The following is a 12,511-nucleotide window of genomic DNA, read 5'->3' as shown; positions in this document are numbered from 1 at the left end:
GTACTTTGAGGGTACTTTTTTGTAAGTTTTAGGACTATATCATATCAGTACCATGGTATTCTTCGATGTATGTTGGACTATCACGTAATTACCTAAATTAATATCTTCCCTTTTTTTATTTTATTTTTTACGTGTACCATGATATTACCATGTATTTTTCCCTTACATTTATGCATTTTGGCAGATGCTTTTATCCAAAGCGACTTACAGTGCACTTATTACAGAGACAATCCCCCCGGAGCAACCTGGAGTTAAGTGCCTTGCTGAAGGACACAATGGTGGTGACTGTGGGGATCGAACCAGCGACCTTCTGATTACCAGATTACCAGTTATGTGCTTTAGCCCACTACGCTACCACCACTCTTACAATTAATAGTTTCAAAGTAACAATAAAAAAAATAAAAACTATCCAGGTAATACCATGTTTTGTTTTTTTTTGTGGACATGTGCCATATTATTTATTGTATTGTGAGGGTACATTTTGTAAGTTACATTTTTTGAACATGTACCACCAGTACCATAATATTCTTTGATGTTCCTTATATGAGGCAAATACCATGAAATATGAATATCACTTCCCTTACAAAACTGTCTCCTCACAGTTCAAAAATTATTATTTTTTGGACATGTGTTTTTGGTACTGTGAGGGTACTTTTGGTAAGTATAAGTGTACTATGGTAATACCATCTAATACCATCAATTTACCATGGTATTCCCACTGTACTTTTTTTGCAAGGGAGTTGCTTCGAAGTACCATGATATTTCTATCTTATACTTGATTTTATCCATCACCACATTTTATCATGAAAAGTGGGAGTTATAAACTTGAATGGAGTCAGGTGGTTGGAAGGGAGTTGTCAATCAAGTAAGTGGGATTGGGGATGGGAAGCGGTTTCAGAGGCGGAGCAAGTTATTGCATTTTGATGAAACAAGAAGACAAAAAAAAATTTTGTTTGGAGAAACGTGCACTGATGAATTGTGCCTAATAAAATCAGGATTAATGTGCATTAATTAATTGTGATTTCATGCAGTTAGACTACAGAAACATATTGTGCGATTCAAAGTAGAGTATACTTTAACATTTCAAATCTGATTCTAGTGTCCTTTAGATGCTGGGTTTGAATGCAATGAAACAAAAATATTTAATTTATTCTGTGTGTAATCTTAGCACAAAACCAAAACATATAGGCTCAGATGCTTCCTCGCTGATTCCAGATGTGTACAGGGCTGCTGTGGCAATGCAGAGCACATAAAGGCACTAACACACGCACACTAATGCTTAGAAAGAGCGGATCCCAATCTGCCATTTCTATGTTGAATCACTGTAAGTGGTAATGCAGTCATTATCAGAGCAGAGATGGTCAGTGTAGAGTCTATACATCTATTTTTACCTGCTGTGGTCAGCAGGCCCATTTAGCTGTCCAGTAATGAGAGCTAATGAGCTGGCCCTCTCCACACGGCCCTGGACAAATCACATCGCATCTGATTTGCACCACAACAATTCAATAGACAAAGATTAAGCGTGGTCACCAGGGACTGTATTTTCACATCATACCTGCTGAACCACAGAATCGATGAGATCAGACCGCAATAAATTTATATTTTGCCTTTTTAAAAATCATAGTTAGATGCAGAATTGCGCTTAAGATTGGAATTTAGAGGGTTATTTCACCCGAAAATGTTTAACTCTGTCATTATTGACTCATCTTCATGTTGTTCTAAACCCATAGGACTTTCTCTGTGGGTCACAAGGAGACATTTTGAAGAATGTTGACACTGCTCTTTTCTCCATACAATGACAGTAAATGAGGACTTCAGCTGTCAGCATATACACTCAAAAAATATTTCAGTCTGTTTCTAAGTTTTAAGTTATATGTACAACATAACATTTAATCCTATATATATATCTGTACTGTATACACTGTAGATATGTATATCATGAAATGTTATGTTGTGTATATAATGCATATAGATAGATTAATAATACCATATATATATATATATATATATATATATATATATATATATATATTATTCACATTACATAATGTTATGTTGTGTATATTCAGTATATATACACAGAATATATAGACAGATTATTAATATAATATAATGCTATGATATGTTGTGTGTGTATTTATATATATATATATATATATATATATATATATATATATATATATAGAGTTGAGGACCGGAACAAACTGTGGTAGATATATATATACTGTATACACCATTCAGCCACAACATTAAAACCACCTGCCTAATATTGTGTAGGTCCCCCTCGTGCACCAAAACTGTGCCAACCCGCATCTCAGGATGGCATTCTGATATTATATTCTTCTCACCACAATTGTACAGAGTGGTTATCTGAGTTACTGTAGACTTTGTCAGTTCAAACCAGTCTGTCCATTCTCTGTTGACCTCTCTCATCAACAAGGTGTTTCCATCCACAGAACTGAAGCTCACTGGATGTTTTTAGTTTTTGGCACCATTGAGTAAATTCTAGAGACTGTTGTGCGTGAAAATCCCAGGAGATCAGCAGTTACAGAAATACTCAAACCAGTCCATCTGACACCAACAATCATGCCATGCTCCAATCATTGAGATCAAATTTTTTCCCCATTCTGATGGTTGATGTGAACATTAACTGAAGCTCCTGAACCAAATCTGCATGATTTTATGCACTGCTGCTACATGATTGGCTGATTAGATAATCACACGGATGACTGTTGGTGTCAGATGGACTGGTTTGAGTGTTTCTGTAACTGCTGAACTTCTGGGATTTTCACACACAACAGTCTCTAGAATTTACTCTGAATGGTGCCAAAAACAAAAACAGCTTGTTGATGAGAGAGGTCAACAGAGAATGGACAGACTGGTTTGAACTGACAAAGTCTACAGTAACTCAGATAACCACTCTGTACAATTGTGGTGAGAAGAATATAATATCAGAATGCTATACTGAGATGGGGGTTGGCGCTGTTTTGGCGGCACGAGGGGACCTACGCGATATTAGGCAGGTGATTTTAATGTTGTGGCTTATTGGTGTATATATATATATAGAGAGAGAGAGAGAGAGAGAGTGAGAGAGAGAGAGAGAGAGAGAGAGAGAGAGAGAGAGAGAGGAGATTATTAATACCATTGAATACCAATACTAAATCTAATTACAATTCAGGGTGTGGTCAAATTAATTCCAATTCCTGTTCATATAATGAATATATGTGATTTCTTAAATACAGAATTTGACCTCTTTAACACTGATGAAAATCTATGAGTGGATACTGAGCATTGTTATTAGTATTAAAAAGTCATCATGTGGCTTGAGATTTTCCCTTATGGACATGAACAAATGTATACTCATCTTTACTCATTTCATCCTGTGTGTGGTTTATACTAATAATACGCAGCAGTATTTATGGTACAATCTGCGAATACTACTTTTGGTGCATGAGTGATTTTTTTATTAGTCATCTCTGTTTTTGCATGTCCTCCTACTCCATTTACCCCTCAGTGCTCAATGTGACAAATTAAGAACAAACACAAAATATTCAGTGCTTTCATTGTTGTCTCAGTTTATTGTTTGTTATTTTTCTGTTCTGCATGATTTCTGACATTTCTTGGATGTTGTGCAACTGTCATTATATATGACAAGCCAAAATGACACATGAAGCATTAAAAAGAACAAAATCCAGACAAGAACACACAAAAGCCAAGTGAAGCTCTTTAACAATAACATCCTGGTCAAAGACGACCCACCAATCAGAGGAACAGGACTGGGAGTGACCCTGTGTGATAACAAGCCATCGTCTTGGTAAATATGCTGCCACCCACCTATTAAAAAAAAGGGCAAAACCTCCTACATGTACCTTAATAGGTATGTTTTGTTTTTCTATAAAAAAAATGTCTAAACTATCTAATCTTAAAAGAAGATAAATGTACCTAGAAAGCAAACTTTCCATTAAGACTTACTTTCAGAGAATCTTGAATACCAAAATTTTTAGTTTTATTTAAATATTGTTTTTTTTAGGGATATTTCACTGTGCAAGAATGATTATTTATTTATTTATTTTTACATGAGAAAGTCTTTGGACATACAGTAATTGGGTTAGTCTCACGAAACTTGTCAAATAATATCTTAGACTTTTTTAACCCCAAAATCATACAAAACAATTATAAAAATATTTTATGCAAAAAGAAAATGAAGTATTCAGGACCATTAAGATTTTTATGTTTTTTTCCTCGTGAAATTATTTCAGAATATTAACTCAAATTAACACAAAATGTTCACGTGTTTTACTTTTAATATTCGTAACTCAGTCATTTTTATTACTGTATAACAGTAAAAGTGTGTGAAGTTTAATATTTCTAAGTTTCTAACAATTCTTTGCGGTGTTTCTTCATTCTTGTTTCCAATTTTAATAAAACACTAACCTAAATAATATTCCTTAGCAGTTCTTTACGAGTCAGCAGTATCTTTCAGATCAGTGATGGTTTATCAGTGTAAACCAAAGACATTTTCCAGGCCACATGACTCACAATAAATGTAATTTGACAGACAAGCCTAATTTTGGCATCCAGAGTCCCATCTCACAGTCAGTCTTGTCTTATATAATGCATTCTTTGGCATTCTGTATCCTCTGACATTTATGATTACAATTTCCAGATCTGCTCTACACGTTGTCGACACGCTTAGTCACAGGCCAGCTAATACTAATGAGCATTTCCTAAGATCTAACCCGCGCAAAATGAGTCCTTAAACCGGGCGCTTGGACTGAATCACGTCTTTTTTTGGATTGCATCTTACTTTATACGCATCATCCTATAATGCTCACTTTGTACACCATTACTCAAGTTGTCCTGCTATATTTTTCAGGTAAAGTGATTTCATTTTTATGTTACTCTGCACCTCTGCGTCTTAGGTCCAATTTATCTGTATTTTCTGAGATGAAAAACAAATGACAGTCATAAGTCACGGAAATATAATTTAGACAGTTCGAGCATTTCTCAGAATAATGGCCCACAACAAGTGACCTCTTGGCGTAGTGGTACCAAAGAAAATGCAAAGTAACTATGAATCAATTTAAGTTAAAATTTGTTTCTGTTGCAGCTTCAATAATATAAATGTGTATGTCACTGAATGCCTCTTGTTTGTCCTGGATCATGAGTGACACTGAAATTGAGTGCAGTCAAGAATTTCATGGCTCTTCAAACTTTTATTATACTTTGAATGGCAAAAATAAAGATTTCCAATGCCCAAGTCCCTCCCAGCCCCAAGTGAACCCTTTAAATTTAGAATTAACATAGAAGCAACATCAATATTGTTACAAAATAATTCAGTTTACAAAATGCACGGAGATAATGTTACATCATAGTGTTACATTTCATCCAATCGTCAGTCTTCTGGTCCGAACGTATGGTTCTCTCATTGTACCAGTCCAGGGCTTGTTTCAATGCATTTATTGATCTACAATTTACAAGAAACATGTCAAAGCATAAGTGTCTTTTCCAAGGCCAAAGCAAACTATGTACATCTTCAAGCTAACAGCTCTCATTAAAGATTATTATCTATGTACAGTGCAAACATTGACGTCATAGGTAACATTTCTTTTGTTCGACACATTGTTTTAGTATTATGCTGATGTCCTAGGCTACTGTGTAAATGGAAAACCTATGATGGCCATGGATAGTTGTGTTTTCTTGCCTTCAATCCGCCCTCAAAGAGGCTAGAAGAGAAAAGATTACAATGTTTAAACGAACTGTATTCACTTGCAAAGGGTTTGGTATATGGCGAGTTCAAAGCCATGCACGCGGCTCGACTTATTTGAAGTAGACAGTGATCCGTCCATCTGTCCATCCAACTTACCATTGGTATATGATTCATAAGTCGGTCTACAGTGACGTCATCATAGCTCTCGCGATACGTGGCCTCTCCGCCAGTCGATTCTTCCTGCACGCTGGGTGGGTCTTCCTGACTGAAAAGATATTTTGTTGAATATTACGCACAGCGAACATGATGTCAGAGGATACGAGAAAACTTCAGTCTACTGGCAACATGTGTGACTCATTAATCAACAATGTGGCTATACCTTCTCTTTCCCGTGAGAACGGAGTTGAGATATTTCTTCACCGCCATCTGCTTTCGAAAGCGACTGTAGTTGTCTGTGAATATTGCGTCTGAATGACGCTTCATTGGTGCCTGGTCTTCCATCAAATCATCACTAAAATTATATAAAGAAATGAGTCAGATATGCATTTCATTCTGAAGTCATAAGGAAAATGTAACAGTTCTTTCTTTGACTCATAACTGTTAATTGAGATGACCAACTAAACATTTTAGATATGCTTTTTTTGGCAGATGCATTTTTCAGCTGGTTAACCTTGGACACCAGCTGTTTTATCTGCTAAACCAGCTGAACAAACCAGCTAAGACCAGCAAACCATCTTACGCTGTTTTTGTCATTAGGCTGATCTAACATGTTAATTGCAGTGCCGGCACTTACTGGCATACAGAAAGGGATGATGTACCTGACACGCTTTCCGATCAATGACTCCAGGTACCGTCTAGCAGATAACTGTCCTAGAAGTTTACTGTATCCGCTTGTGAAGAGACCATCTGCGTGTCTTGTATCTCTGCACAAAAACCAGCTTATTACAACTGCTATATTCGACTTTAGTATATTAACTCAAATGTGAACACAGCAGTCTGTTTCAGCTCTTAATGTACATAGTTAATAGTTTGAAGGCTTTACAGCTTTTTAAAAGCAATTTTCACAATGATATCCAGTTTCCATCAAAATACAATGGTATCTACAGTATATTCTACAATAAACCTTCTTTACTGCTACTGTTATAAAAAAAATGTCTGAAAGATTTTGAGCTTTTTACTCTGTTTGAACCCCATATTCATTTATTATGATTTTACAGTAGTTACAATATGCAAATATGGTATTTTGGCCAATCTGTGATCATGGCAACGGAACTTTGTTATGGCAAACAACGATTAAGTATTTGGAGGCGATTTAAATAACTTAAGCCAACTGAAAGTACTGACTCAAAACACTTTAACAGAAAGATATCTGGCTACTTAAAAAATAAAGATTTATGTATAAGTGGTTGACGATTTTCCGAACTTCAATCGATTTAGAGTTCAAAACAGCGTGGTAACTTTTCAATTTGATGTAATCGTCTACCAAGACGTCTAAAATTAGCTTTCTGGCCGTTTTTTTCTTTCTCTATTCGTGTTTTTCATCTTTATTTAGGTTTTCTTATTTCTTTTTTAAAGCGATTCACCTGAGCACGCGCATTACTCAAATGGCGCGAACGACACACGCTCATTTCCTGTCATATAAAAAAAGTGTTTTAAAGGAGCTTAAGACAACTGAAAATTTAGATAATTATAAATACTGTAACAGAAAACATTAATATACTTAAAAAAACAAACAAACAAAAAACAATATATGAATAAATGGTTGACTAATTTCTTTACTTTTATCGATTTAGAGTTCAAACCACGAGGTAACTTTTTAATTTAATGTAATCGTCTACAAAGACGCCTAAAATTAGCTTTCTGGGAGTTTTTTCTTTCTCTATTGGTGTTTTTCGTCTGTATTGTTTTTTTTCTTAATTCTTTTTTAAGGCGATTCACCTGATCTTGCGCGCTGCTCAAATGGCGCGAAAGACACGCGCTCATTTCCCGTCATATATATATAGGCTATATATGTGTGTGTTTTAAAGTATCTTAAGCTAACTGGAAATTGAGATCATTCAAAATAATGTAACAGAAGGCATTAGACTACTTTAAAAAGCGATATATGAATAAATGGTTGACTATTTTCCGTAGCCTACTTTTATCGATTTAGAGTTCAAAACAACTTTTAACTTTGACGCAATTGTCTACCAAGACGTCTAAAATTAGCTTTCTGTCTTTGTTTCTTTCTCTTTTCGCGGTTTTTTTGTGTGTCTTTTATTCAATCTTTCTTCGTTCTTTTCTGATGCATTCACCTGAGCTCGCGCGCTGCTCAAATGGCGCGAATGTCACGCGCTCATTTCCTGTCATATAAATTAGCTTTAAAACATACGAAAATGTAAAAAAAGTTTGTCTTATTCTTGTGTCTTAAACAGTATTATGTTCTTACCTCATGGAGGCGTAGGGTAAACTTAAAGTCCGGGCATATAAAACACTGCAGAGGGTTATCACGAGCAGAAACTGAGAGCCGTTCCTTACGCGCATTGCTTTAAACCTGTGCATGGAAACAGGTGTTATTTCATTGTCACTACATGAATGCATTTACAAAGCCTGAATGCAATAGTATTAGTATCTGAATGCATTTGCAGAACATAAGAATTAAGTTACATTCAATCTGTTTTGCTCTTTGGGTAACAAAAATGTCTTATGCATCACAATTATTGGAGCTTCTTATTGAAGACGTTTCTGTTTCATTAATGAAAGAGTTTTTGCATTGCTTTGAACAGATTTTAAGATTACTTTGATTGCTCAGAGACATTTCTGTACTATTAAGTTATAATGTTGTGGTGTTTTATTATAGGGAAATTCTATTTAAATAACAACTCAACACAATTAGACATACTGTATGGAGATATATAATTATATGTATATGTATATATATATAATTATATATATATATATAATTAAAAAGAGACTATAATAAATGTCTGTTTTAGTAAATAATATCAAAGAAACTTACATGTGCTATCTAATGTGATCCGTGCCGCTGACCGTGGTCCTGAAACACTTCCAGTCAAATCTCCTAAAGTTACCAGGTGATGTTTTAAGTTCCTTTGGACGGTCTTGCGTCTCTTTGAATAGCCTCACCCCTCGCCTCGTTTTATATGTCTGAATTCTTTCCATCAGACAAGAGGACAATCCGATTTGATATGCGTTAATACGTCACGAGGAAAGTCCCATAGGGATGGATGTGTTCGTCATTGGTCGGCTGCATGCTCAGTTCATGCACACACTGGTGTAATTAATTTTGAGGTTGCTCAAAATGTTTTTTTTGAGCAATCCTGTTGATTCATTCTGTGATTATTTATTAGCATGGATGCACTCTTTGGTTAAATAATGTTTTTGTTGTTGGAGAATATTTATAAAAACCAAATTTGAACCTGTATAATCCTCTGATCGATCGATCTATCTATCTATCTATCTATCTATCTATCTATCTATCTATCTATCTATCTATCTATCTATCTATCTATCTATCTATCTATCTATCTATCTATCTGTCTGTCTGTCTGTCTGTCTGTCTGTCTGTCTGTCTGTCTGTCTGTCTGTCTGTCTGTCTGTCTATCTATCTGTCTGTCTGTCTGTCCATCCAACCATCTGTCTGTCTGTCTGTCTATCTATCTATCTATCCATCTATCTATCTATCTGTCTGTCTGTCTGTCTATCTATCTGTCTATCCAACCATCTGTCTGTCTGTCTGTCTGTCTGTCTGTCTATCTATCTATCCAACCATCTGTCTGTCTGTCTGTCTGTCTGTCTGTCTGTCTGTCTGTCTGTCTATCTATCTATCTATCTATCTATCTATCTATCTATCTATCTATCCAACCATCTGTCTGTCTGTCTGTCTGTCTGTCTGTCTGTCTATCTATCTATCTGTCTGTCCATCCAACCATCCGCCTGTCTGTCTGTCTGTCTGTCTGTCTGTCTGTCTGTCTATCTATCTATCCATCTATCCAACCATCTGTCTGTCTGTCTGTCTGTCTGTCTGTCTATCTATCTATCTATCTATCCAACCATCTGTCTGTCTGTCTGTCTATCTATCTATCTATCCAACCATCTGTCTTTCTGTCTGTCTGTCTGTCTGTCTATCTATCTATCTATCTGTCTGTCCATCCAACCATCCGTCTGTCTGTCTGTCTGTCTATCTATCTATCCAACCATCTGTCTGTCTGTCTGTCTATCTATCTATCTATCTATCCAACCATCTGTCTGTCTGTCTGTCTGTCTGTCTGTCTATCTAGCCAAACATCTGTCTGTCTGTCTGTCTGTCTGTCTATCTATCTATCTATCTGTCTGTCCATCCAACCATCCGTCTGTCTGTCTGTCTGTCTGTCTGTCTATCTATCTAGCCAAACATCTGTCTGTCTGTCTGTCTGTCTGTCTGTCTATCTATCTATCTGTTTATCTGTCTATCCGTCTATCCATCTATATATCTATCTGTCTGTCCGTCTGTCCATCTGTCCATTCGTCCATCTATCTATCTATCTATCTATCTATCTATCTATCTATCTATCTATCTATCTATCTATCTATCTATCTATCTATCTATCTATCTATCTATCTGTCTGTCTGTCTGTCTGTCTGTCTGTCTGTCTGTCTGTCCATTCAACCATCTGTCTGTCTGCCTGCCTGCCTGTCTGTCTGTCTCTCTGTCTCTCTGTCTGTCTATCTATCTGTCCATCCAACCATCTGTCTGTCTGTCTGTCTGTCTGTCTGTCTGTCTATCTATCTATCTATCTGTCTGTCTGTCCATCCAACCATCTGTCTGTCTGTCTGTCTATCTATCTATCATCTATCTGTCTGTCTGTCTGTCTGTCTGTCTATCTGTCTATCCAACCATCTGTCTGTCTGTCTGTCTGTCTATCTATCTATCTATCCAACCATCTGTCTGTCTGTCTGTCTGTCTGTCTGTCTGTCTATCTATCTATCTATCCAACCATCTGTCTGTCTGTCTGTCTGTCTGTCTGTCTGTCTGTCTGTCTGTCTGTCTATCTATCTATCTATCTATCTATCTATCTGTCTGTCCATCCAACCATCCGTCTGTCTGTCTGTCTGTCTATCTATCTATCTATCTATCCAACCGTCTGTCTGTCTGTCTTTCTGTCTGTCTGTCTGTCTGTCTGTCTGTCTATCTATCTATCTATCTATCTATCTATCTATCTATCTATCTATCTATCCAACCATCTGTCTGTCTGTCTGTCTGTCTATCTATCTATCTATCCAACCATCTGTCTGTCTGTCTGTCTATCTATCTATCTATCTGTCTGTCCATCCATCCAACCATCCGTCTGTCTGTCTGTCTGTCTGTCTGTCTATCTATCTATCTATCTATCTATCTATCTATCCAACCATCTGTCTGTCTGTCTGTCTGTCTGTCTGTCTGTCTGTCTGTCTGTCTATCTATCTATCTATCTATCTATCTATCTGTCTGTCCATCCAACCATCCGTCTGTCTGTCTGTCTGTCTGTCTGTCTGTCTATCTATCTATCTATCCAAACATCTGTCTGTCTGTCTGTCTGTCTGTCTGTCTGTCTGTCTATCTATCTATCTATCTATCTATCTATCCAACCATCTGTCTGTCTGTCTGTCTGTCTATCTATCTATCTATCTATCTATCTATCTATCTATCTATCTGTCTGTCTATCTATCTATCTGTCTATCTATCTATCTATCTATCTATCCATCCATCCAACCATCCGTCTGTCTGTCTGTCTGTCTGTCAATAATCAAATGTATGCTTATATATCTCAAATATACATATTTGAGATTTATAAGCACAAATCTTGAATGAATCATGTTAAACTACAGTCTTTAATGCAAAATATATCAGACATGTATCAGGATTTCGCGACCGCTGCTCTTAATTCAATTCTGTTGCCTCTACCTTTTGTCTTTTACACCAGTCTTTCATTAGCGGTCTGTGTACTTAAATGTATATACAGCAGCATTTCAGTAGTTTAGTGATGAATAAGTGTAGATTTCTTTACTCTGAGCTAATGTAGTCTAGCCCCATCTTAACCCTGAGTCAATCGCACTGCTAATGCGATCACCCTCAGCATTAAATACATCACTGCCAAAATAATGGACAAACATGGCCAGTTGTTACGATGACATAAACCAGACTGTTTTAAAGCATCAACCGTAAATGTTTACATTCTCACAAACGAGTGCTTGTTGGGTCCCTAGACTTGGTTGCTCTGTTAGTGCAGCTTTCGTTTTACAGTTTTTCTCAGTTGCTTTGGTGCATTTTTAGAAACACTTAACATTCCCTAAACTGTAAGTGCAATTGTCACTACTGTTTTATGGGACAGCACAACTCTATTGCATGTCTGCAAAAAAACAAAGTAATCACAAAACATTTAATTCATGCTTCAAAACCTAGTTATTGTGTCAGTATGGTGGCCAATGCCACCAAAATGAAAGTTTTTTTTGTCATTGTATGAGCTGTACTGGTCAAAATATTTAGATGTTTTTTTCACCATGGCACTCAACCCTGGAAATGTTTATTATATAGAAATACAATTTTTGTTTTACTTTTTTGTTGACACTGACTGCTTACTTTACCACACAAGAATGTCTGTTTTGTATACTGTAGTTGATTGTTATTGTGTGTCACACTGAGCTTTTTAGAAACCGATTTTAACGGTAGGTAAAATTTTACTGGGAAAATTCAATACTGTACAACACTGCAGTACACAGATAGAGGATATGCACATTTGTATGTATACAGTAAATTTACTGTATGTTTAAATGCACTGTGTT

The 12,511-nt window shown here is 36.2% G+C and overlaps 1 protein-coding gene across 1 annotated transcript; it reads right to left on the bottom strand.

The window, feature by feature from the left end:
- Positions 1-5,209: 5,209 nt before the first annotated feature.
- On the bottom strand, positions 5,210-8,815 carry LOC127661055 (VIP peptides-like). Its single transcript, XM_052151609.1, has 6 exons — positions 8,709-8,815; positions 8,139-8,243; positions 6,529-6,633; positions 6,090-6,221; positions 5,867-5,975; positions 5,210-5,726 (listed from the first exon to the last, which is right to left on the bottom strand). Coding segments are annotated over exons 1-6 (462 nt in total). The 5' UTR covers positions 8,711-8,815; the 3' UTR covers positions 5,210-5,717.
- Positions 8,816-12,511: the final 3,696 nt, after the last annotated feature.

This window comes from Xyrauchen texanus, chromosome 20 (assembly GCF_025860055.1).
Source record: "Xyrauchen texanus isolate HMW12.3.18 chromosome 20, RBS_HiC_50CHRs, whole genome shotgun sequence".
NCBI classification, from domain to species: domain Eukaryota; kingdom Metazoa; phylum Chordata; class Actinopteri; order Cypriniformes; family Catostomidae; genus Xyrauchen; species Xyrauchen texanus.
Note: the sequence above shows the minus strand (reverse complement) of the source record. Positions and strands in the feature narration are given on the sequence as shown.